At 38.2% G+C, this 27,760-nt stretch overlaps 2 protein-coding genes across 19 annotated transcripts in view; one reads left to right on the forward strand and one right to left on the reverse strand.

The window, feature by feature from the left end:
• Window positions 1-9,341, reverse strand: part of CUL2 (cullin 2) — a 112,960-nt gene extending 103,619 nt beyond the window's left edge. The window contains exon 1 of one of the 2 annotated variants that reach the window (XM_081045493.1): window positions 8,483-9,341. The gene's annotated coding sequence lies outside the window, so the exon portion shown is untranslated. Of the gene's footprint in view, window positions 1-2,953; window positions 3,036-8,482 lie in introns of those variants that run through there. The other variant, XM_081045486.1, reaches the window with a different exon arrangement.
• Window positions 9,342-9,542: 201 nt separating this feature from the next.
• The window catches only part of CREM (cAMP responsive element modulator), a 69,548-nt gene continuing 51,330 nt past the window's right edge, over window positions 9,543-27,760 (forward strand). For 5 of the 17 annotated variants that reach the window (XM_081045603.1, XM_081045588.1, XM_081045608.1 and 2 more), the window contains exons 1-2: window positions 9,584-9,840; window positions 27,623-27,746. In XM_081045603.1, the coding sequence (XP_080901729.1) occupies window positions 27,627-27,746 (120 nt within the window). In that variant the 5' untranslated portion in view covers window positions 9,584-9,840; window positions 27,623-27,626. Of the gene's footprint in view, window positions 9,841-18,078; window positions 18,180-27,622; window positions 27,747-27,760 lie in introns of those variants that run through there. The other 12 variants (XM_081045587.1, XM_081045604.1, XM_081045589.1 and 9 more) reach the window with 8 other exon arrangements.

Genomic DNA, 27,760 nt, shown 5'->3' on the forward strand with positions numbered 1-27,760 from the left:
TATTAGCAATAAACTATTTAAAAAAGAAATTAAGAAAAAATCCATTTTAGAAGAGTATTCAAAACAATAAAATGCTTAATATTAAATTTACCCAAGGAGGTAAAATATTTGTACACTGAAAAGTATAACACATTGGTGAAAGAAACTGAAGAAGACACAAATAAATGGAAATATAGTCTATGTTCATGGATTTGAGAATTCATGTTGTTAAAATGTACGTACTACCCAAAGTGATTTATAGATTCAATGCAATTCCTATTAGAGTTCCAATGGTATTTTTCATAGAAATAGAAAAGACAACCCTAAAATTCATATGGAACCATTAAATACTCCAAATAGTCAAAGAAAGCTTGAAAAAGAATGAAGCTGGAGAAATCACACTTCCTGATTTCAAACTATTTTACAAAGCTACAGTAACCAAAACAGTATAGTACTGGTATAAATACGGACACAGAGACCAGTGCAACAACATATAGAGCTCAGAAATAAGTGCAAAGATGTTCATCTAGTCTGACAAAGACACAAATAATAAAAAATGGGGAATAAATGGGAAAAGATAGTCTCCTCAATAAACGGTGTTGGAAAAACTGGACATCCACACGCAAAAGAATGAAACTGGACTCATATCTGACACCACACATGAAAATCAACTCCAAGTGGATCAAATACTTAAACATAAGACTTGAAAGCATAAAACTTCTAGAAGAAAACAGAGGAGGAAAAAAAATCCTTGACATTGATCTTGGCAATGATTTTTTAGATGTGACACCAAAAGCACATGCAGCAAAAGTAAAAATAAACAATTGAGATTACATCAAACTAAAAAGTTTCTGCAAGACAAAGGAAACAATCATCAAAATGAAAAGGTAACCTATGAAATGGGAGAAATACTTGCAAATTACATATCTGATAAAGGATTGCTATCCAAAAGAAATAAAAAAAAACTTGTACAACTCAATAGCAAAAAAACCAAAAGAATCTGATTTAAAAATAGGTAGAGGACTTGAATAGACATTTTTCCAAAGACATACAAATGGCCAACAAGGCCATTTAAAAGGTACTCATGAAAAGGTGCTCAACATCAATAATCATCATGGAAATGTAAATGAAAACCACAATGAAATATCATCTCACACCTGTTAGGATGCCCATTATCAAAAAATCAGAAAATAACAAGTGTTGGCGAGGATGTGGAGAAAAGGAAACCCTGGTACACTGTTGGTGAGAATGTAATTTGGAACAGGCACTATAAAAAACAGTATGGAAGTTCCTCAAAAACTAACAATAGAACTACCATATAATCTGGAATCCCATGTCTGGATATTTATTCAAATGAATGAAGATAAAGATATTGAAGAGATACCGGTACTCTCATGTCCTTTGCAGCATTATTGACAATAGCCAAGATATGGAAACAACCATCCATCAGTGGATGAGTGGGTAAGAAAATATTTTATATGCATACAACAGAATATTATTCAACCTTAAAAAGAAAGAAATCCTGCCGTTTGCAATAACATGAATGGACCTGGAAGACAATATGCAAAGTGAAATAAGTCAGACAGAGAAAGACAAATACCGTGTGATTTCACTTACCTGTGGAATCTAAAAAACAAAATAAATGAATAAATAAAATAGAAACAAACTCATAGGTACAAAGAACAAATTGATGGTCACCAGATGGGAGAAGCATTGGGGAGATGGGTGAAAATGGTAAAGGGATTAAGAAGTACAAATTGCTAGCTACAAAATAGTTACAGGGATGTAAAATACAGCATAGGGAATATAGTCAATAATATGGTAAGTACTATGCATGGTGACAGGTAGGTACTAGACTTATCAGGTAATCACTTCATAAAGTATATAAATGTTTAATCATCATGTTGTACATTTGAAACTAATATATTGTATGTCAACTGTACCTGAAAAAAATGAATTTTTTTAAAAAAGGAAGGCATAGCATCCCGAATGAAGGAGCGAGAGCACTGCAGTAAGTGAGCCTAACTGTAATGTGAGCACACAAAGTGTGGCAGGTATTTAAAAAATCTCTTCACTGAAGAAATAGAAGAAAAGAGTGGTAGATCAGGCTATTTCCCTGCCTTAGGTGGTAAGTAACTCCAGGATATTTAATGGCTTACCATGATTTGTCATAGATAAACAAAGCCAGACACTAGTGAAAGTGGTAAGAACAGATTTTGATCAAATATATAGAGAAGAGTATTATAATAGAGAAGAGTCTAGCACGAACTCAACTTAGCTTTGATTTGTAGAGAGGTGACTGGGTCTTTTAAAGGGATAAAGTAAGAATAGGGAGGGAATGAATGGGGCTCAGTAGAGTCAGGGAAGCGGTCAATTACAAAAAGCAGGAAGGCAGGGTTGGGCCATGTGCATCTATTTGAGCTTGTTAACTGGTGCTTATTGAAGGTCCTACCCTCCCACAGAGACTGGGAGACAGGGACCCAGTCTGTGTTGGCTGGGTCAATCCACACTTCTTTTGGCCATTTTGAGTTTTCTCAGGCAGGTACTTCAAGGTGGGGTAGGGTCAACATAAGGATGTGGCATAGAGCTGTTAGAAAGTTTGCATCTTGCTCAAATCTTTATAGGTTAAGATTGAGGTCTAGTTGAAAACAAGGCTCAGAGAAGCCTGGCTAGAATTCGGTCAAGAATAGAATTTTTGTCATACTAAAGCATGGTTAGAAGATTTGGTAGTATACAACTGGCTATTTTTATGAATAGGATTTTCACATGTTGTAAGTTCAAAATGTAAAAAGTACATGTATCAAAGGGTTAAACGTTACTACATGATTTCTAAATGCCTCTACTACCTCTTATACTATATTATGAATGTGATACGAGGTGTGATCACAAAATACAGTGAATGTTTAAATAAAAAACAATTTAGTACGGTAAAATACACATTGCCATTAGTCCTCCTCAAAAGGCTCCCCCTCACTTTGAACACACTTATCCCATCGTTCTTGCCACTTTCTGAAGCAGTTCTGGGAAGTCTTCTTTCATGTCTTTACTTCACCCTCCATCATGAAAACGCTCCATGTCACACTTCGTTTCTGGTACGGCAATTTCTGTCAAATAAAAACATAACAGTGTGTCCTCATCAACCTTATTCACTGGATCTGGCACCGAGCAATTTCTGGCTCTTCCCCAAAGTCAAATGACCACGAAAAGGTAAAATGTTTTGAATCGATTCAGGACATCGAGGTAACCACAACAGTGCAACTGAAGACACTCACAAAAGAGGACTTCCAGAACTGCTTCAGAAAGTGGCAAGAACGATGGGTGTGTTTGAAGCAAGGGGGGATGTTTTGAGGGGGATTAATGGCAATATGTCTTTTACTGTAATAACTTTTTTATTTAAACATTCATCATATTCTTTTTATCACACCTTGTATAAACTGACTATACAAATAGTGAGAGCTAATAGTTATTGAGCACTCACTGTGTGATGTGTACTATATATACTAAAGCCTTTATATCATTCATTAGTTAATTTCTTCTTCACAAATACCCTGTGGGGTCAGTATTATATTCCCTCTTCTGCAGCTACAGAAAAATAGGCCGAGAGAGGAGCTAAAGTCATGGAGTAAAAACATGGCACAGAGCCCTTTACCCATATGAAATATATCACTAATGACAGTCTCTCTTCTCCCCATGGCTGGCCTTTCTTTGCTCTGGCTCTCAAGGGCGTGAAGGGGCAGGCTATATATATATATATATATATAAACAGCATTCTGCTCTCTTACTTTTCCCCTCATCCCTCTCCTTCTCCCTACCCCGAATCTTCTTTGCTGACATCCTGATTCAGGATTCCAGAGCACGCTCCTCCGAGTGACAGCACCCACACTGCCTCCCTTGTGTTAACCTGGTCTTGTTCCCTGTTTCTGGTCTATTCAGTTGCCCATCTCACCATCTGAATCAAGCCAACCTGATTCTTTTTACCCAGTGCTTGCTAGCTCTCGTACATGTTTTCAGTTTGGCTCACCTTGATTTCTCCTTTTTCTGACAATGAAATGCACACCTTAGTTGTGACAGCTGCCATTTCAATATAATGGAATTTGGTTGTCAGAATTCAGTCCCTGGCCAAATGGTTGTTGGAAAGATCGCTCTTTGTCACTGGAGGTGCTATTTTATTTTAATCCATTAACCTTCTAATCCTCTTACAAAATAAGCCTCAATTCTTTTAAAGGGTCTTATAAAATAGTCATTGGCTTTAATTTTGGTACTAGTTTAAAATTTCTTTTTAATAATAAATATGATTAATAAAGTACTTAAAAAGCAGTTGATATATCCTATGAATTATTATTGTCTTTACCATGCTGATGTTTCTCTGGCATCTCATGTACATATTTTAAAATACAAAAATAAAAAATACTAATTACTACAATTATTACACAAAAAAATATTGAGAGAACGGAACCACGTCTTAATTTTATCAAATCCTGCAATTTCAAGGGTTGAACAGAGGTCAATTTGAGCCAAGTTTCATACTTTTCCAGTCCTTATGGTTCTCTTTTTCTTTTTTTTAAGGAGGGTGCAGCTCACAGTGGCCCACGCAGGGATGGAACAGCAATCTTAGTGTTATTACACCACGCTCTAACTAACTGAGCTAACTGGCCACTCCCTTATGGTTCTGACAATAACTATAATGTAATTCTATGTGGAAACAGTAAAACTGGCAGGCAACTGAATGTTTTGACAAATAAAAACTTGTAGAAAAACATCTGAAAGTAAATTTTCATTACATTTTTACGATTTTAGAAATTAGATATAACAGCTTAATGACTGTTAAAGAATTCAGTGGCCCAGGTTCTTATTATAATATTCGTCCTTTAACTATAGTTCTATTCTGTTGAGTTCAGACCCCATTAAATTTGAAGTTTAAGTTTACCAAACTCAAAAACAAAGTACGCATACCACATATGAAAAGATATTTCTTGTGTTGGAACCTAGAACTGTTAACTTTCTAGTAGAATTAAACATTTCTTGCCAAAAAGCAAACTGGAGAGATCATAAATCAAATATATATTACACTGACTTACTTTAGCTTCCTCAAATATTTAAATTAGCACACGATATTTGTTAGTCTCAAATCCTAAGGTTGAATAGAAAGGGCCTGTGTACTTTAAAGTGAACCCATTTTCTAATTCTCTCCTGCAGAGAGTTCGTAAAATAAATAGTAGGATAGTCATTTGAACAATGCCAAATTCCCAGATCTTGTGGTGTCGTGGAGGTAATACAGGATGAAAAGTCACATACCCTGGATTCTAATCCTGATATTATTATTTATTAGCCAAAGACCCCACTTTCTAATTTATAAAACAAAGGTGCTGGTTTAGATTTTTAAGGCTCTTTCTAGCTCTCAGATTCCACAAAAATCAATGAAGCAACTAGGGTAAGTCAAAAAGTATCAATTATAGCTAACATTTATTTAGTGTTTACTTTGGGCCAGGCACAAAGTTCTACATACTTTAGGTGAATTCTCACAGCCATTAGATATGAGGTACTAATATCCCCATTTCACAGGTGAGACAACTGAAGTACAGAGACGGTTAGGAACTTGCCTAACGTTTGCTCAGCTAGTCAAGTATCAAAAAGAATTTTAACTCTGAATTCTGGCTCTTGAGCCCTGACAACAATCATTAACTATAAGAAAAGAGGTAGATTATTTTTAAAGAGGATCAGGATTAGGTGGTAATTAAGCTGGGTCTTAAAGAATGGGTAAGATTTTAATGGGTAAGATTTTAACAGGCAGATGTAGAAAATTGGTGAGAAAATGGAGTGAATAAAGGTAAAAAGACTGGAAGATGTAAGGTAAGTGGTAAGGTTTGGCTAAAGTGCTGCAGAGTAATAATCTTGCAGCTCATTTGGCTGACCCTGAAATCTTAAAATAGGTAGATTTGCAGGCCCTTTCTTTGGAGTTTCTGACTCAATGGGTCAGCGGATAGAGCCTACAGCCTGGGAACATCTTTTACAACAAGCTCTTCAGACGATTCTGAGGGGCAGAAAGGTATGGGAACCAGTGTGGTAGAAAACAAAAGGGTCCAGCATGGAATAGGGCTCTATAGTTAATTTGGACCCAGATCATAAAGAGCTTTATGACAAAGATATTTGGACTATGTTGGCCAATAAGATCTCAGTGAAGTTTTTTTTCCTTGGTTTTAATTAAAATTTTATATTTTTAGAATAGGTAATGCATACATAATACAAAATTCAAGAGGCCACAAAAGGGAATTCCATTTCCTTTTTACCTCTCACCCCTTAAATCTCAGTTTCTCTTAGTCATTCTAGATTTTAAGACGAGAAATCACATCATGAGACCCGTGCATGGGGAAAATGAACCGGACAGAAATACATAAGGTGGACTGTATTGGAGGCAAGGATGACCTCAGACAGGTAATAATGGGGATGCCTTTGCCCTGACTATTCCTATCCTATGGAAGAGACAATTCTCCTGGATACAATTCCCCTTGAAGTGATGTATGAACATTAGATTGGAACAAAGCTGGGATTTAGACTAGGTCCTACTCAGTGCAAATTATGAAGACACTGACACAGTGTGAGGAAAGAGTGAAGGTAAGGAATATATAAAATGGATTCACTTTATCCGAGTTGCTAAAATGAACATTGTAAAGGTTGAGGCGAGAGGAAACAATTTTATTCTTGTTCCAACTAGCCTTGGAACTCAAACTTTTAAACTTTCTAGTCCTGCCCCAATGCCTGGATGTGCATCAGTCAATACCCAACCTCCAGATAACCCTCTGATTACTGACTGAACAACTCATGTATCCAGATCACTTGATGTCCCCCTAACATTTACTTTCCTAACCAACGGATGTGACCAGACCTCCTGGTGCCCATCATCCAGGCCACCTGGCCTCCATCATCAAGACTGCCTAACACCTGACTGATAATCATCCTGGACCAATACTAGGGCTAAGAATGAAGGACTGATTCTTCTCAAGAATGCATTTTTAACAATAAGCACTCTTGTCTTTCTTCTTTGGATCACTTATATGTTTTTGCCTAACCGTGTTCTCAGATTGCAAACTCAAGGCTCTTGAATAAATCTTCATCATTTATTTCCAGCAAAGCCTCCAGACTCTTTGAGTTTGTTCGATAAGTGGCTAATCATACAAAATGAGAATACTCGGTCACCATGCTGTTCTTCTTTATCCTTGATATCCCATTTTAAAATTTACGATGAACTTTATAGCAGGTAGAAATATGAGAAACCGAAAAATCAGTTATTAGCACTTCCAATCAAGTGCTTGAATTATTTGGAAGGGATGAACCTGAGAGGCAGGTGATTTGTCTCAGGAACTCAAGCTTCTTTTGGAATCCTTTACCGTGGGTAGGCAGAATTACATCCCCCCTAAAGAGGTTCACATCCTAATCCCTGGAACCTGTGAATATGCTAGGTTACATGGCAAAAAAAAATTAAGGTTGCATAGAATTGAGGTTGCTAATCAGGTGATTTTGAGATGGGGAAATTATCCTGGATTATCAGGACGGGCCCAGTGTAATCACAAGCGTTCTTATAAGTGAAAGAGGGAGGCAAGAGAGAATCAGAGCAATGGCAGCATGAGGACTCAACCAGCGGTTGCTGGCTTTGAAGATGTAGGAAAGGGCAATGAGCCAAGGACTGTGGGTGGCCTCTAGAAACTGGAAAAGGCAAGGACAGGGACTCTTCCCTGGAGGTGATCCCGATTTTAGCTGTGAGACACATATCAGACTTTCAACATATAGAACTGTGAGATAATAAATTTGTGTTAAGTTTGTCGTGGTCATAGCAGCAATAGGAAACTAGCGTAGCTTTCCTGCTATCTCCTGCCCTCTTCCTTCAGGTTCCAGGTACTGTCTCTCCTGTTCTCCAAAACGGCAAGTACTCTTCCCTGCCCTGAAGGATTCTATGTGACATTTACATCTTAGTAGTACACGTCATGAGCTGGTACATGACATGTTTACCAGCTGGTACATGAGCTGGTTTACCACTCATTCTTTCATTTTGAGCCCTTTAAAGGTCTAATAGCTTCCATTAAAAGAATGTATACTTTTGTTAAGGATATTTGGGGACAAACAAGCAGGTGGAGAACAGTTTTTGGGAAGAATAATCACAATTTCGGCTCAATCACTTGCAGCTAAAAATCTATTCATCTAGCATATGATCGACCTTGACCACAATGAACGTTATGGTTTTTCAGGGTTTAGAAATCCTGTCTTTCTTCTTCTCGTCTCTTCTAATGACCCCTTTTTCTGTGAGCTACAATGAGCTGTTTTGCTTATGGATAAACACTCTGTGCCATCCTTCTCTACACACACAAAAGGATTGGTTAATGGTTTAGTTTGGTAATTGTTCCTCATTAAAAATTAATTTTTATAAGGTGATGGAGATAGGCATCATCTGTTACACTGGAAGGAGAGCTTCAAAATACTGCCAATATCAAAAAGGGGGAAGTGAACTTACCAGGCTTTTGTTCTCTTATCTCTGATAATATGCATTACAGCTGGGAGTAGCTTGGCTTGGCCAAATCTAGCACTGAAGAGTTCAGGGTTTTTCTCCCATTCTACTGGGAGATGGTAGTATTTCACAAAACTTCCCTTCTCAACCTGTACTAAGCTGATTTTTTCTTTCTTTTCTCAGCAGTTTTTCAAGTTGTGTCCCGGACAGCGGTTTCCAGCGTGTCGCATTCCTGAGTACTATTAGTTGGGTGAGAAGTCCTTATTTTAATTTCGTTTTTCCTGAACGTGCAGAGGTTTAGTTTTAGGCTACAAGTCCCGCCTTTCTGAGGGCCTGCTCCGCCTTACGATACCTTCGTATGTTCTGAGTACACTTAAATGGATTCCTAGCTTACAAGGGGTGACTGCTTTACAGGCCAGGAGGGTTTCCAGGTGTCCAGTCGGATGAAAACTAAACTCTCTTCCCTTGGAGGTAGGGGTTTGCTTGTTATCAAAAAGCCCGCCTCTTCCTCCGTCCCATGGCCAACTGGACACTATCGCTGTTTCTCCGCGACACGGACACACAGTCAAAACCACCTGGGATGCAGCAGCGACTGGGCTTGGGGCATGAGGGCTGCCAGTCGGGCCTCCCGAGGTCTCGCGTGCAGCGGGGACACCGGACCTAACGGCGTTTCTCAGGACGGCGGACGCTGCAGGGGCGTGGGAGTGGGGAGGCTCCTGAGGCTCTGCAGGAAGCGCCCGCGGCCGAGAGGCACCCACGACACTCGCAGACCTCAGCTTGGGGTCAGCAACCACCATTGGTTACGTTTTCAAATTATTTGCTTTCGGGCACACACACGCCTGCGAGGCCACTTCCGGCTTCCTGCAGTTCCTCGAGTTCCGCCCCGGATTCGGTCTTCCTCCTCCCTCCCGGGTGTCTCCTCCCGGCCCCGCCCCGCCTCCCTAGGCTCCGCCCCCTGACCCGGTACAGCCTCAGGCCCCGCCCCCTGACACTTTTTCTACCCCCGTTCCATTTAATTGTTGGATTGTCTGCGCCGCACTCCCGCTGGCGGCCGGCAGGGGGCGGAGTTCGAGCTTGGATTTTTCCGACGGGCGTCCCCCGGGAGGCGGTCGTGCGGTGGGGGAGGGGAGGACGGGGCGCGCGGACGCTGTTCGGTCGGCTGCTGCGTTACTTTTGGTCCTGGCCCGGCTGGGAGGCGGCGGCTACCGCATCAGAGCTGACCTGCGCAACGTGGGGTCGCCGCCGGCGCCGCGCCGGGGTGCTGGGCGGCGGCGCCGCTCCTGAGCCGCGGTCGGCTCGGCGTCCCCACCTCCTCGCGTCCGTAAGCAGTGACGAGCGCCGCTACGTAAATCCCTTCGCGGCGGGTAAGTGGCGCGCCGGCTCGGACCAGAGACCCAGCAGCCGGGACGCGGCGCGGCGCCGGAGGCGGAGGCAGGAGGCGGAGCGGAGCGGGGGCCTCGGGTGGCCTGCGGGGGTCGGGGCCCCGGGGCTGGGGCGCCGGGCGGGCGGGCGGACGGGCGGGCGGGAGCGGGGACGGCGGGGCTCCCACTCGTCGGTTCGGGGGCGCCTCGGGGTTGGCCGCGCAACTCCTCCCGAGCGCGGAGCTGCTCCTCCGTGCTCTCAGCCTCCTTGACTCCTCTGAACTTGGTACCCGTTGGAAAAGTCATTCTGAAAAAGCCTTCTTGCTCTGCTGAGTGTGGTCCTCCCTCTGAAAAGAAAAGGGAAACCAGAAGTAAGGACGTCGCTTTATTGACCACAGCCGGCTGCTAGTGGCACCTTTGTCCCACTTTTCTGTCCTCTGTTGGGATATAAATTAACGTTAACCCATTTCTTCTCCGAAACGTGAGTCCGAGGGACATCGCAGTTGACTCCTTTTAGTCCCCAGGCGCGGTAGATGTGATGCGATAGCGCGAACAAGAAACGGACCCGCTACAAATCGCGGTGTCTCTTGTGTGCTTTTGATTTTTGCCCTTTCCTGGGACCCCCTGGCACGGTTCCCACCACGTGCGGAACAGGGCATAAACACATTTTCGACATAGTTCTTTTATCTTGCTTCTCGTAAGTATGCCGCAGCCCGCAGTTGGAAATCCTTGAGCCGTTCCCTGAACTGTGTGGTCTGTAAAGCTGCCGTCCGTGTGCGATCACATTCTCAGAAATTTTGACTTGAGTCAGCCTGAAAGGCTGCCTGAAACTGCAAGAGCCCCTTCGAACAGTGCGGCTTACCTACGTGACTTGCACAAAATTTCTTTCCTGCTTAATTTGTCGGTCTGCTGGGAGGGCAGCCACCTTCCCACGAGGTAAATCTCAATCTAAGTGCACGAGGAGAGGAGGAATATGAAACTTGTATTGGATGACGTTAATCATGTTTGCTGGGTTTTTTTCCCTTTGGGTACGTTTTTCTCTTAGCCTTGATCTGCTTTTTGGATAACAAGCTGCTTTCCTTAAGTCAGAGAGTAATCTTTAAATCTTTTTTTTTTGTCTTTAAATCTTTGAACTTAATGTTTTCCCCCCAAAGGAAGGCAACTTGCACACTCTTTTGGGCAATGCATGTTAAGTATTAAAAAAACTGATGTTTAAGGAACTACTTACTGATCCAAACGTAACTTTTAAAGAGATATTTGCATGTTTTTGATCCTGGATGAGTAAACACTGAAAATATTGTCTTCTAGTGTTGGTAATTAAAACGTTTTTGGTGGATTTGTAAATGGATCAATGTAAGTAAGCAAATGCTTTCCCAGTGACTTGCTGGTCAATCTGCAATTGTTTTGGTGAGTGTGAAGTTGTAATTATACTGATGTCTTGTGTACATACTTTGTAAGAATATATGAATAAATTTTTATCGGATGTATAAACACAGAGGAGCTCTTTAGTCTTTTTGTTTTTGTATTGTCCAGGAAGGTTAATGAAATTTGCTTCCACTGATGAATTTAACCAACTCCCGAAGCCATAGACTAGTTTCCTACTGAGGAGAGTCATTCATTGCATGATTAAAATATGAAATCTTTAGAATGATGGCCATTTAAATGGAAAGTAGATAAGAGTTTCAGATTATTAACAAATGTAAGGAGTCCTCACTGAATCTTTATCAGTGTAGACATATCTTTCTGATCTTGTTTCTTCCAACTTGATATTCTCTACGTGTAAGTATTGGGCCAAAAACTTATACCAGGTTTATTATTGAAGTGGGTAGTCTATTGGAAAGTGCTTAAATGGTCCTGTTCTATTTAGACTTTAAAAAATACTGAACAATGCAGACAGTTAACAGCTGAATCATTGATATTTTGACTTGCAGTCAAATTGGCCATTAAGGAAATAAGCCTGAAATGTCTTTGAATTGTTGTTTCTACTTTATTGAACTGATGGGTTCATATGTAAAAATCAACTTTGAGAAGGGTTATTATTGTACATTGAATGTGATTTCAATATAATCAATATAGATACACACGTATAGGTTATAAAAATACAGATTTCAGGGGAAGTGTTTCTCACCCATTTCACATAGGTAGAAATAAATATTTAAAATCATTTTGTTAATTTCCTTTAAAAAAAAATACTTTACCATAGGAACTTCACAGTAAAGAGTGTGCTGTTAAGAGTAAATGCTTTCACTTACCACTCATGGTTTTTCTTTTTCTGATGCTCTAGGATATCCAGTAGAGAATAAGGGAGAATGAAGAAGAAAACCTAAGGAGAACGTTAGTGGGAATTTGTATTGATATAAATCATGAAAACACCTTGAGTCTTATTGGTATAATTCAGTTATAGCAAAGTTTAAAAAATAAAATATTTTGCACGTCTTTTCACTGGTCTTCCTAGTATGTTGAAGGCAACCTGCTGGCAAGGTTTATGTGAAACAATTTTGATGAAAAGCATAGGCTCGAAAGTTATATGGGAGTTTTGCTTAAAGACTGTTTAAATAACTGTCTCCCTCGTTGAGGAAGGATGTTTGTCTCCAAGAAAATCTTCCTAGCAATTCTTGTGTGAGGGTCTTTCGAAACTTCCCAGTTCTCCTAAAATAGGAAGCATTTTCATGCATGTTTTCTGAACAGCGTACGACCAGACTAATTAAATGTTAATAAAATCCTGTGAAATTTTAACAGTGGGGCTCATGTGATTCTAATATATTACTTGAGATTTTGACAAAATAAACTCAAGTTTCTTTAGAGTTATCTTAATGAAGTTTTTTTTTAACTCAGCAGATTTAAAATTAGACCATCCTAATTCAGAATGTTAAATGTCATGCAGTTTTGTTCATGATCTCAAACAGCCTCAATTTTTATGCTAGCATTGATTATGATGAAAGCTTCTAGCTCTGGAATTGGGGCTCCTGTCCTACATAAAGACTTATGTTACTGTACATAGATACATAGGATGCTTTTGCTACTTTTAAAAATTGATGGGGGACTATAACTTATTTAGGCATGTTTCTGTACCTAAAAAGATACCAGTTTTGTTCCAAGTTCAAATACACAAGATAGGACCAATCTAGGTAAGTATAACACTGAAATTAATTTCTCTGCACTTCAGGTAATTCAAGTGTCTTATCTCCTCCTTCCCAGATTTACAAGATTGTAGTCAATGCAGTTGTACTTTATTTGTAGATAAGTGTTTTGACATGTACTTAAAGTTCAGTGATGAAGTATGCTTCATAGCAAAACGCTACAGTGACTGTAGCCCAACAAATAACTCCCCAAGAGATTTTAAATTTTGTTTCCCTTCAAGAAGTAGTGGTGGTTTGGGGAGAGGGTGCTTGGAGAGGTAGAGATAGATAGGCAGTCATTATTTGAATTTAATTTTCATTTCCTTTCTAGCAGCCCATTCTGCCATTCATTAACTGTGAAGTAGCCAAAAGCAGGCACTAGGTGGGGAGTGAATTGAAAAAGAAAGAGATGCTTGAATAGTAGTTAATTCTTTGGTGATTTTAGGAAAGAGTTAAGACTTAAATAATAGCAGGTATCTGAAGCAATTAAATTGGCAAGACCTTGAATCTATACTAGAAAGCTGCCTGATTTTTATGTATGAGTCATGTTCAAAATATTAAAGACATTATTTACACGTGTTTCAAATAACTTTACAAGTAACTGCTCCTGGCTACTTCTAACACAAAAGTGTTGATTGTTACTTGACTGTTATGCTAATTTTGCTTCACAAAGATTACAAAACATTACAAGTGTTGTAATTTCCTCTTATTACTGTCTCCCTTTGTTTTTCCTGTACTCATCTCCTTGCGTAAAAAAGGCTCATCCCTGTTGACTTCAGGTATATGGCTCTTGGGAATTACTTCCCTCTTCTTGCTACCACTGCTTCTCCCAAGTTTCTAATCATCTTAGTTGAGAAGGACCAGCTTTACAATATGAGCTTCATATTCTCCCTTTGTATTTCAAACCTTATTTACTGTTGCTATCAAACCTTATTTGCTGTTGCTACTACTTAAATCGTAGTTACCCTGTAGAGATCTACTTTCCCAAGAACTAAAACCTTGCTTCATTCCAGAACCAAAGTAACAGATTGGGCTTTTCTGTGTTCTTTCTCTTCCTACTTCCATAAGACGTGAATTGCGTTTCATTGCACATTCGTTTCTTTTTAATTTGTCTATGCTATATGCAGTGGTGGGGTTTTTTGTTTTGTTTGGGTTTTTTTGCCTTTCTTGCCAAAAAAAAAAAAATCTCAATGCATGATTTGCAATTTCCATTTTGGGCGTTTTGAAAGTGGAACAAGAACTTAGATCATTTTACAAGTGTCTTTATAAAGAACTTTACATTTGTGTAACATTTCCCCAATATTTTATAGTTACCTTCCACTGTAATATCTAGTCCAAAAGCAGGATTTTTTTTAAAGCATCCTGCCTTTGTCTTTCCAAAGCATTCAATTTAGTGTCATAGGAACAGCTATCTTTTAAAATAATTTTATCTATTTAATAATTAGATGACATGCTATTTAACGGAATTGCAGATTGCAAAAGTAAAGATGGCTAGCATAATCAATTTTGGTGATAATACAACTAACTGTTGGTAAACATATACCATAGCTGGTAGGAGCAGAAGTGCTTGGGCACACTAGAGAAGAACTGGTGGGCATTTGCTAAACAGAAGGTTTTACAGAAGGAATAGAGAACATTGGTTAAGACACGGTTGATGAGGTGGATATTGGTTAAGGAAGCTTTTATATTCTTGTAAAGTTGCCGAAGAAATTTGATTCTTATTATATACTAATTTTTCTAGAAAGTTAAGAGAGTAATGTAATTAAGCACAACAGAGGAGATGTTCAGAATTTTCTAAATGTAAGTGCTATCTTTAATCGCTTATTTTAAATTCCTATACAGAGAGCTAGTACATTAAGGGGTACTTGATAGCATTGAAATTGCTAGGGTCAATAGAATAAGACACTGGTGAAGAGTAAAGTGAAAGCCAAATATTTTTATAGTTAAAACTGATGTATAATAGAAAGTTTTTATCAATGTGATAAATGGCCTTTTTTCCAACTACAGCACAGAAATCCACATGAAGGCAAAAGATTTTTAAAACGTGTTTTCGTCTCTCGGTATAAGGTACATGCATACAATCAACTAATCTAAAATACACCTTTCTACTCTAAATAAGCTTCCTTGGACATAGAACTTGAAAATTATTTTTGTGAAATATTGGTAGTATATAGGACATAACATCAGTATTCTCTGATTTTAGGCATTAAGGGGATCAGTTTAAAAATTATAACCTCAGACTGTATCATGCAACATGATGATGAATTCAAGGGGCATGTTTTAGGTTAAATAGAACATATATTAAGCCCATCATGAGAATGTTGTGGGACATTTGGGCTCTTCATCATTAACGTGTTTGTGTACGTGCAGGTGAGGGATCGAGATTCAACCCACTAAGAGCATGTTCTACGGCATTAAAACCAGGTTTGGGATGAGATCAATAGTTTAAAAAGCAGTTGAGTTTTTCAAAGTATGCATAGTTCATACTGTAGTAAAATGGGACCTTCTGCCTTCCAAATCCACACCAGGTAATTCTGAACCTGGGAAATTGATGTAATGGAAAGGAAAGTCATACCTTAAAATCTGAATGCTTTTACAACAAACTTTATTAAGCATCTACCAAACTTTGGATCTCTATTAATAAGGTAAAGGGGGAACCATTGGACAATTTTGAAAGAGGAAATAGCATATTTGGTTTTGCACTTTGAATAGTGTGTTCTAAGGGAGTAGATTATGGTGGATTACAAAGGTTTGAGTGAGGTGAAGTAATTATAAGGAGAGGCTTATTACTGTTTACAGGGAGGCTGTACTGCTTTTATCATGTCAAGAAATGATCGGTTTCAGAACTAATGCAGTAGCAATGAGGATAGAGAAAATGGAGCAGTTGAGATATTTAGAAAATAAAATGATTGAGGCTAATCAAGCTAGTGGTCCTTGCCTATATTCCAGGCACAATTAGACCTTTTGCATTTATTATTACATTTCCTCCTCAAAACAAGATTGATATCATCTCCATTTGATAGAAAAGGATGCTTGGAGAAATTAAATAATTGTTCGAGATCACACAGCTAATAAGTGATAGAACTCAAGTTAACACCTGGATTTACCTCTAATGCCAGTGCTTTTTATACGACACGCTTCTGTGCTACCACCACTAGCCCATGTTGCCTCCTCGGGATCTGGGGCCAGGGAAAGTGCGGAAGAAAGGCAAAGGTGGACTCCCAGATTGGGTGGCTGGGTCAAGTGACACCAGTCACTAAGATAAGAGTACAGCAAAAGGAGAGATACGGAGCGAGAGAGTTGAGGTTGGTTTTGAACATCTTGGGCTTGAGGATCTGTGAGCAATCCATTCAAAGACGTCAAAAAGGCTTGAGCTCGGGAGAGAGAGGTATGGCCGGAGATGAGATTTGCGACTCTGTCAGGTGAGGTGAAATAGCCTAGGGAAAATGCGGAGTAGATTTTTGGGACTGGAATCCTGCGATACCAACCTTGTAAAGAATGGACCAAAGAAGACAGAACAAAGGGTTGGACAATTTGGAAGAAAAGCATGAAAGTAGTGTCATTAAGAGCTCAAGGAGGAAGAAATTTGGAGAGTAGGAAATGCTGTGAGGATGTTAAGATTGAGACTAAAAAGCATCCTTTTGAGTTTGCAAGCATATAATCACTCGGTGATGACTTCTTAGTACTTGGAATGAAATAATTTTCTGATAATTCTGAGTCAGGATCCAGTTTACCTGCCAGTCATTCTGATATGAGGCGAGTTGTCTTTTTGCCATCCTGTAGCCATGGTGGCAGGAAGCTGGTACTTTTATGCCGTGTTGCTTGTTTTGGGGAATAGGAAATGGGTGGCTGTTCCTGACTTCACTAAATATACCTTTTTTTGCTTTTTGAATTTTGAACTATAAGAATATTATTTAAAAATTAAACTAAAAATAGTACCAAGAGAAATATAGAAATGAGCAGTTATTTCTCCTCATATGATGCCATGATAATTATTCAAATAATTTTATTGTTATTTGTTTAAACGTGTTTCCCTCATTAGATTGCAAGCTCCTGGAAAGCAGGGACATTTTATTATCTGGCATGGGTGCCAATCAATGGTCCTTGCCCTCTCGGTTATACAATTTTTATGGAAGATGTCCCATGTAAAATGATGGCAAAACATAACAGAATAAGGTTTAATCTAAAAAAGTGGCACCATTCTTACTTTTTGTTTATGTTGTAGGTAGCCTGGATCAAATGCCTTTACCATCTCTTGTTGTCCCTTTGCCTGGGCTGCAGGGGTATGTGGTAGCAGTAATAACCATTTCCTTGGTGCCCTTACTGTGAGGTGTGGCAAACTAAGTTTCAAAATTGACTGTGATGGTGTGACACCATTTTAGAGGGGACCACTTAGGGAACCCTGAACACAGTATGTCTGGCTAAGCTCCACTTGCTAGATGCGTGTCTAGATGGTTCTCTTCGGTGTGCACATTGGGCCTTTCCAACTCTAAGGGCTCCCAGATTGGGCTTTCCAACATCTTTTTGTCTTTTTCTTTGCCAATTTTACCTCATTCAGCATGTTAAATGCATATTTTAAAAAGATATTAGTAAAAAAAAAAAATTGGGTTTAATTGCTACAATGCCTAAAACAGCTTTTTTAATAAAATTGAAAGCTGTCGGAAGGAAAGTTTAAATGAACTGATAATATTTTGTGTGGAGTTAAAATTCTTTGGCAAAACCCAGTTCCAAAAAAACAGTTGACAAATTTGTTGCAGTGGAGTGAAATTTAAGAAAAATGATATATTCATTGTTTATTAAGTAATTATTATCATTTTTAAAATAGAGCGGATGCCAGTGAGCAATACATAGTGTATATTAAATGATTTAGGTAGCACTGCTTTCTCTCCCATAGAAAAGAACCTGAGAAATAATACGAATTGAAATTTTTTCCTAGGAAGATCATAAAATGGAATAGAAATAAGATTGAAAAAAATACAGAGTTGTTTTTAGCTTTCTAGTCTGTTTTTTTTTTCAATTTTATAGAAATTAGAGTATTTTTATGATATAGCTATGAGAGGTTTTATGTTTTTAAAACTAAAATGTTATGATTTCCCAATTCAACATTATAATTTTACTGCAGGATAACGAAAGAAGAAAACGAGGAAGGAGCAAAGCATTGATTATAAATGTCTTAATAATGAGCAAATGTGGCAGGAAAAAATATATTAGGACAAACCTAAGGTAGGTGGATATATGTTTTTCTGTCTTTTTGAAAGTTCTACTTAGAGCGCTTAAAAGTTAAAATGATGGATAAATTAGTGTAGATATGTACACACATTCATGTGTATGTATGTAGATATTATGATATTAAATATAATCATATGTACCCAAATTATTCAGCCATTCAATTAAGGAATTCATCTATCATGTACTGTACTAGGCTCTATGGCGACAAAGACATGCACATTCAACTTCTGCTAAGTTGCTGGCCTTTTCAGTTAGAAAGGAGACCTTCTATAAGGCTATGGACAGAGTTTTTTCTCTTCCTCCCTCCTTGTCTGAAGGCTGGCTACACTTGTACCCAACATTTGTAAAAACAAAGTCTCTACCAATGTGTATAACATTCTGTACAAGAAATCCAAATAGAATTTTTCAGAGACATTCTGGCTCATCAGTTGGCTCTAGCTTTAAAAAGAAAATAAGTTTTCTATGACATTTTTGTGAAACTATTTAAAAATAAAGACTAGAAGCAACTTTAATAATTTTCCTTTTCCAGCTGGATTCTGTTTTTAAGAGGTGAAACAAATTTTACAAGGGTAGGGCTCTGCGGTGTAATTTGTCTTGGCAAAGTGGATACAACTAAGATTTTATAAGTTATTAGTTAATTGAACATTTTCATTGTAATTAGGACACTGCTTTTGTCTTATTTTTTCTTTAGGTATTTTTGGCCTGTATTTCTCTTCCCCTTCCTTGTTCTATCTTCCCTTTTGAGAACACTTTCCTGGGTGCCTATGATGACATTTCTTTAATATGTTTTTCCTTTTTCTTCTCATTTTGCTTTCTACTTACATATCTATGTACTTGATATGTAGGTATGCCGAAATAACTTTGGTCATTAATTACCTCGTTATTTCTATAATTGTAAATCTAACTTGTAAGAATACATTCCTTTGTATTCACTTCTTGAAAGTATATTATTGGTTGTCTACCTATTGTTTGTGTTGTACTGTAAGAACAGTACTGTACGGTTTTACTTAAGTATTTTGGGGAGTAATGCAGTGTGATAGATGTTCTATTAATGTTCTAGAAAATAACAGTAAGCAGACAAATACAATTCTACCCCCCAAAAGTATTTCACCCAAGAAATCTTTGAAAATTGTACTAATGGGTGGATCCTATTCATTTAAAACAATAGTTGTATAAATCCAATTATATTCAGAACATATTAAGATAACGATTACTTTTGTATCAAAGAATAAAATGGTTTGCTAAATAATAAAAAGATTTCAGATAAAATATTTAATTGTCATTAAGAAAAGAATATTGCTACTACTATTAATCATTGGTTTAAATATACCCATTTTAGCAAATCCTTATCTGTTTAGAATTGCAGAACTGAGTATTTGCCAGTATTTTGCTTGCTGTTAGTTTATAGTGCTTAATGGGCTTTTGTTTTTATCATCTTATGTTTTCAGTTTTATAGCTATTCCTTGATTTATAATTACTAATAGGCCTTTTCTCTCTAATAAGGATTATTGTTTAAAATTAAAATACTATATAATTTCTTATTTATAATTTATAGATTATTTCATTAATTTTAGTGCACTGTGTTTCATATTTGATTGTTATCAAAAGTGAGATTTGGGGGTAAAGAGTTTATAATACGTCTCTTCAATTCTAGCTGTAAAATATATAGTGAACAATGCAGGATTATAAAGGATCATTCTCTTAAGTTTTTAAATAAATTCTCTCTGAAACTAATAAAAAAAAGAAAGACTAAATGTGATAAGACAAAGCAATATTGTAAAATTCTAAGTTGGCTCTGAAAAAATAAAGTCATTCTCTGGGCTATCTGAGGCTGGTATACAGATGTTAATGTTATGTGTACATCATTTACAGCTGAGTTCCAGCTCCTACATGCCCTGCAGAGATAGTGTTTGAAAGTGCGCAGTATAATGTATGACCCATGCTGAGCACTGAAATGTTAGTTGAATCATCTGCTGTGAGTCCTGCCCTGAGGTTGGTTTTTAGTGGGTTTAGGAGGTTATACTAGGGAACAGTTAGATGTAGATCAGCAGAATAAACTTGTTTGAAAATGATAGGGTATATGTTTTAAATTAATAGGCTGAATTTATTCTTTTTTTTTTTTTTTGACGGTGGTGGGGTACATTGGGGAACAGTGTGTTTCTCCAGGGCCCATCAGCTTCAAGTGAAGTGGTTGTCCCTTCAATCTAGTTGTGGAGGGCACAGCTCAGCTCCAAGTCCAGTCGCCGTTTTCAACTTTAGTTACAGGGGGTGCAGGCCACCACCCCATGTGGGAATTGAACCGGCAACCTTGTCGTTAAGAGCTCGCACTCTAACCAACTAAGCCATTCAGCCGCCCTGAATTTACTGTTTTGTAGATGATTTTTACCATCAAATAAATTGATTTTAGCATCACACATTTAATGAATGACATGTACTGGGCAGTATGCTAAGCACTCTAGAAGAATTCAAGTGAGATGAAATTAGAGTCTCAACATCCTAGTGCGAAAGACAAAGCACATCTGAATGAAGACGGTGACAGCAATTGCAGTATACTCAGGAGCATGCCATTGTAAAATGTTGTCTAAACGGGGTATGGAAAGAACCCTGAAATCATATTCACAAGACCTCTTGTTCACCTTCCATTATGCTATTATGTGCCCTGTAGAAAGTCACTTAACCTCTCGGAACCTTATTTTTTATCATTTTAGTAACATCTGACAGTTGTGTATTTGAAAAGAAATGGCTTTAAGGAGGCCGAACGCAGAGTGTGGGAAGGAATGGAGTGGCTGGACATGAGGCTGTAAAAGTAAAGTGGGGTCACATTGTGAAAGAGATCGAATGGCAGTTTGGTTTGATACCTTAGTTCAAAACCTGGCTATGCCATTCGGTTCCTTTGTGGTAAGATCAGATTCTTAACCTCCCTATGCTCCTTTTCCCTGTCTCCAAAAGAAGAACTAACTATATTGAGCCTATAAAGTTGTTATGGATTAAAACTAGTAGGCATTTACCACATGGTAAGCACTTAAAAAATGGTAGTTGTAGTTACAATTCTAAGAAGTTTAGATTTTGTCCCACAGTCAGTAGGGGGCTGCTGCAGAGTTTTGAGTAGAGAAGTGTTTTAAACAGAAATGTATGTTTTAGAAAGATAAGTTTTGCCATATGATAGAGTAGGGAGATAGAGTGGTGGCAGAGAAGGGGACTAAACTCTTCAAAAGATGGAATCAGCATACCTGGTGATGATGTGCTGGGAGAGGAAAGAGAGGGTTTCAGGGATGACACCCAGGTTTCCACATGAGCCTCCGGATGGGTGGTAAGGCTCCATTTCCTGAGAGAAGAAACTCAGAGAAGGAACGTGTTTGTGGAGCAAGAAAAGGAATTTAGTTTTAGAGCTGCTGAGTTTCAGGTACCTGCAGGACATCCACCTGGAGATGTTAAAGCTGCAATTGGAAGACAAGATTTTAGGATTCAAGAGAGACCTCTGGAGTAAGAGCTCGACTTGAGAGTCATAAGCTTAACACCAGTGTTTGACTATAGAGAAATGGATGATATTCCACGGGGAGATTTGAAAGTGAGGTGAGAAGGCTAACCAGAGCCCCGAATTCACACAATGTTGAAGGTTAACTTGAGTAAGAGGTGGAATTGTCAGTGAATCAGAAGAGAGTGGAAAATGCAGGATCATGACATCAAGATAGAGTTCGAGAAGGAAGATGTCAGTGGTTTTGAATGCTACTGAGGAAATCAAACAAGATAGGACTTCAAATGAACGTTAGATTTATTGGCAGAGATTGGTGGCCTTCGCTAGGGAAGTTTTAGTGAGACAAAAATCAGTTTGGGGTTGTCTGGGAGCCGGTGGGAGGTGAAGAAATAGAGACAGTGCTCGCAGTTCTTTAAAGTAGTTTAGCAGGGGAGGAAGCAGGATAGCTAGAGAAGGACTCTGGTTCGAGGATGTGTTGTGTGTGTGTGTGTGTGTTTGAAATTGAAGATACGTAAACATATTTAAACCTTGGTAGAAGGAAAGCACTGGAGAGAGGAGAGGATAATTGATAGTATAATGCCCCTGAAGAGGCTTCCGTAGGACAGATAAGAGTGGGGAAACAGGAGGTAAGGTAAATGGTGTGTGTAGGTGTAATGGGTTTGTTGATTTGGTGGCAGGAAGTTGAGAGAGTTCTCATCTGAAGCAGGAGGAAGGGTCTTAAACAGGTAGTAGTTGAACTCAGGAATTTCAGAAGAGGAAGAAAATTTGAAATAGTTGTAGAAAATGGGAGAGTAAACTCACAAGGAAAAGAATAAGATTGCTGCCCATTTGGGGTTGAAAACCCTGAATTCAATAGCCTTAATACTCTGTTTTATGTATGATTTATTCAGTATTGTTCATTGTCCTTGCTGCAGGCATAGGGGAGACAGAATTGGGTTTGTCTGTTATTGGCATTTACTAAACAGATACAACAAAAGAAAAAAGGGACAAGGGAGTTTAGGGTATTGGTATTGGCAAACAATAGTTCAAATGAGAAACTGTGGATTCTACACTTGAGCTTAGCCAAAAGGCCGAGAAGCGATGAAACTGTGGATTCTAAGTTGAACAGGCAATGATATGAAATAAGGTGGAGGCTGATGGAAAGGGAGAAAGTGGTCTGGAGATCTCAATGGAATAACAGGCGTGGTGGGAGTAATCAAGGTGCCGGGTAAGCTGGGAGGATAAGATATCAGAATTAATTACTTCAGAGATGGAACACTTTTGAACACGGACAAGGTCCAGTGTATGGGCAGCCAGTCTAGTAGATGGCTGAAGTGGGGTGGAGAAAGGCATTGAAGCGAGGTATCAGGGTGAGGGATGGGTTCTTCCCTTTGAGTGCTGAACATACACAGAATGGTAGGGAAGAAGGCTCTTGAGTCAGGCACCAAAAACTTCAGTTTACAAGCCGGATGTGAGTAGCAGATATGATTATCATATGGATGAGTACAGGAGGGTACACCAAATTATTAGGCTGGTGCAAAAGGAATTGCAGTTTTTGCAATTTTTAACCTTTTAAACTGCAATTACTTTTGCACCAACCTAATACCTCAAGTCTCAGGGGAACGAGGGTTTTTATGCCGGGGCAGAAAAGGAACAGCTTAGATGTCTTAGTGGGCATCAAAGAGGATACCAAGTCAACATTCTGATCTTGACGAGGTGTGGGAAGACGAACAGCTCTCTCTTGAGAGAGGCATAGAGGCTTTGGGGGTTCTAGGTAACACATGGCAAAGGCTTGGCAGGAGAACAGGAGTGAGCCATTGTGTTATGGGGTGGAAAGGAAGCACTAGCTATGAGAGTGAAGATGAAATATAGGAGGAGCTTGTGTCTTTGACAATGACTGGAGAAATTGGAATGTAAGGTATTAATGGAATGTAAGGTATTAATGGATGCGATTCTGGCGTGCATGCAGAGGCTTCGGGCGGTCTGTGGTCTGTAGAGTGGACAGCAGCAATTGTGAGGAGCAGCAACTAAGCCGCTGGTCCAGTGTTGGGATAGGAAGTTATAGTGAATAACACCAAGTGTAGCAAGAAGGATGAATGGCAGTAGCCACTGACCTTCCATTCCTGCCTTTCTTCCCTAGGAGGCTCGGCCTCATGGCATCCTAATTTAGCTGATATTTAACTATGTGGGATTTTTTTGTAGCTGAACTGGTTCTGACTCACATATAGACACGTGATTCTAGCTTTGGAGCTTAAATGGACAGTAATACTCTTGACTGAAAGAAGGAATATAAGGAAAGGGACAGGTATCTGTGAAAACTCTAGGTCGAGATGCTCAGTAGGAGGGGGGTGCATAAATAACAGATTTGGGAGTTACCTTTCTATAGAATTGAAGAAACCATGGTATATAGATTGCAAAAAGAAGGGCAAAGGATTGAATTCGGGGAAATACCCAGGAGAAAAAAGGAACAATTAAGGTGATTGCATCAGATAATGTATATAAAAACACTTTCATGTGTGAAACATTTAAAAATGTTTAATAACTTAAAAAGTCTTTTATTATATCTCTAAAAATGAGTCCTGAGTAGTTTAGGTTTACTTTTTTGAACATTAGAACTTTTTAAATGGAAGTCTTCCTGGATTCTATTATGTATACCCCCCTTTCCTTAAAATATACTGAGTATTAGTAAAGCTTTTTTTTTTTCAATTTTTATTTATTTTTTTAATTTAATTTTAATTTTTAATATTAGTTTCAGGTGTACAACACATCATAATTATTAGACATTTACACCCCTCACAAAGTGATACTATCCCTCTGACATCGTATGTAGCTGTTATAATACCATTAACTCTATTACCTATGCTGTACTTTACATCCCATGAATATATATCTAGATATATATATCTGTATATGGAGAGATAGATATACAGAGGGTGTCAAAAACATGTATGTACATTTTAAGAAAGGAAAAGCTATTAAAATTATAATACTCAATATATACCGATAACAAAAGTTGAATACAAGTCATGTTTGACTTCGCAATTACAAGAGGTGCTCAGAGCAGTTACCATCAGTGTCCAGACACTTCTGATTACAGTGAACTGTTGTTTGAGCAACGGTGACCAAAGTGTCCACTTGTATACATTTCTTTCGGTACCCCGGTATATATATTGAATTATAGTTTGACATTCAATATTATTCTACATCAGGCTTGGGTGTGTAGCGCAGGGGTTAGGCGTCTACACAATCTATGAAGTGATTCCCCACGTAAGTCCATATGACTCAGGATAGTTCTTGTAAATATCACGTGCTGAGTTTTAATAAATCCTTCAATTTCTTGAATATAAAGAACTAGGCAACTTTACTCTGTATGAACCCAAATTGCTAAACCCTTGGAATTCTTGAAGTGTTTGTTATATTTTATATAGCTTCTCCTTACCCCTGCCCATTGTCAGCTGTCACTTCTTATAGCCAGTATATTTAGACACCAGATGAATGAGGGTTGTATTTGAAGTAAAAATGAATGGGTTTAAAATATGGACCAGAAGAGGTTCTCTTTAGTCAGAAGTTTTGGTGTATGGTCTTTGGGCCATTTGTTTTGCCTATTAACAGGTAACCTTTGCTGATTGTCTGGTTCTTAATTGAATTTTATGTAGATATCAAATAGTTGAATTATATACAATATAGATTGGTTCTGTAGATATGGAACAACCGAGAGCAGAGGAGAAGCCTGAGTGAGGTGGACATTTTTGCTATCCAGAGTATTAAAAGCTATTCATCTGATTCCATCCAACCTTACCAGCCCTGCTTCCACTCATCCTCCTCCTCCCCACTAAATCTAAATAGGCTCCCCTATCACCCAGATTCTCTGATAATCAGCTATAATATTTTCTAAACATCTCTACCTTTCTTCTTCTCAATCCTCCTTTCCTTTTCTACCTGGTGAAAGAAATCTTCATTCTTCCAAATACAATTCATGTGGTCCCATCCTAGGGCAGACTAAATCATTCCCTCCTATGTTTCCCAAAGCATTTCATACATAACATCCTTCACACAATTTAAGTTACTATACTTGTATTACTGGTATACCTGATAGAATTTACCAGTAAGCTAAGTTTTTCTCAGGATTTAATGTACATCAGAATCTCTTTAATATAAAAAATTGATTCCCAGAAAGTTTGATTCAGTAGATTTGGGGTGGAGCCTTGGAATCTTCATTTTTATTATTTTTTTATAAGTATATTGGTTAATTGTAATACAGGATGTCCAAGGACCATACTTTGAGAAACCAAGGGCCAACTAGTGAGTGAATTCCTTCAGGGCAAGAGTTGTAACTAACCGACCTGTATGTTTTCAGGGCCTTTCATGTAGATATTGCTAAATGAATGTTTCTAAAATGAATAGAGTTTACTGGGGAAGGCCTTTCTGTATGTAATATTTGAGTTAAGACTCAAATTCTTGGCAGAGCCTTAAGAGATCTTTTAATAAAGGTGTGAAAAATAGCATAACACAGCATTTCTCAAGTCGTTTCCAAAACACTACTGCTAGGACATGCTTTGTGGAAAGGGGGCTTTTGGTGGTTAAATAGTTTTTGGAAAATGCTGCCTATTAGATCTGCACCCTCCACCCTTCTCAAAGCAGACTAGCATATTCAAGCTTCCGAGAAGTCATGCAAAACCCTTTTAATCCTAGTTATTTAAAATGTTTTGACTAAGCGTTCCCCTACCCTCTTTTCCCAGATAATACCTTTTCGTATCTTGCAGAACTGATGCTCTGAAGTATTATCTTTGGGAACTGCTCACATAAGCAAAAGTAGCGCCATGGGAATTGGCAATTTATGATCGTTGGTGACTTATACTTGCCTGGAATTGGAGAGGCCCTGCTGGGAATTAATAAGAATAAAGAAATTTGAGGATTTTGAAGGAGAGACATTTTTTTCATAATAGACTGTAGGTTTTTATTGTTTATAATTGTTCTAAATTGTCATGATCATAAGTATTAAAATGACTAAATAGTGAGAAGTAACGGTGTAGTATGGACTATAGCCAACAGGTTTGAAAATGGAAGGCTTAGAAGGTCGTTAAATGGCTGTTGAAATGCAAAAGAAGGTAGTGCAGATTTAGCTGAAGGGTCTTTCAGATCTGGCAGTTAGTTAAATCTGGGGAAAAGGTCTGGACATTGATAATTCAAAGCTCTTTAAGTGGCCTGCATATTATTTGGATTCGTATTCTAAGGTGGGGGGAAAAACATATTGAAAAGATGTAAAACAGCAGGGAGTAGTTCCTATAAGTTTTTAAAATTTGATATTGTTTAACTTATTTATTTGCATTTTATATTTGCTCCTAGTAGGATAAAATTTGCTATAATAAAGTTTACCTTCTATCTGGAAAGACTCCATGTAGAAATCATTAACTTAAATTGAAATCATAGGCAAAAAAATTATCAAATGTTTGTCCTGCAAAAATTAGATTCTTCTCTTTAACTGAAGAGCTGCATGACAAGTTGTTACCTCCGTGGTTCAATTTGAGGGGCTTGTTTATCATACACGACTTAGTGCTGACAAAGCTAAACATACCTTTATATTATAATGCATTTTATTTAGACAGTAGGAACATTCTTTAATACTATGTCATATTATAAAGTAGATATATTAGGCCTTGAGAATCATAGAATATTTATGCTTTATTTAAATTAGAAAACCTAATTTTACTACTCATACTGTAGGGCTTAAAATAATTATCAAAGAGATTTTATTGTAAGTTTCAAAAAAAATTTTTTTTTCTAATATCCGGAGAGCAGAGGAGGTGCCTTAAGTTTAGGACTCTGAACTTAGTTAGGAGTTAGGACTCTGTCACTGAACCAATTTCTTGAAAAAATAAGATACAGTAGTACATTTGGATGACAGAAATGAATATCAGAAAGGTATAAAAACAAATGTTTCAGTTAGGACCTTAATATTTCTTCCTTTTTATTGTTTTTTCAGACAAATGACCATGGAAACAATTGAATCTCAGCAGGATGGACGTATAACAGATTCCATGGCAGAGAGCAGATCTGCTCATATGCAGACCCAGACTGGTCAAAATTCAATCCCTTCTTTAGCTCAGGTAAATTCAATGTA

This window comes from Rhinolophus hipposideros (assembly GCF_964194185.1).
Source record: "Rhinolophus hipposideros genome assembly, chromosome: 1".
In the NCBI taxonomy this organism is placed as follows: domain Eukaryota; kingdom Metazoa; phylum Chordata; class Mammalia; order Chiroptera; family Rhinolophidae; genus Rhinolophus; species Rhinolophus hipposideros.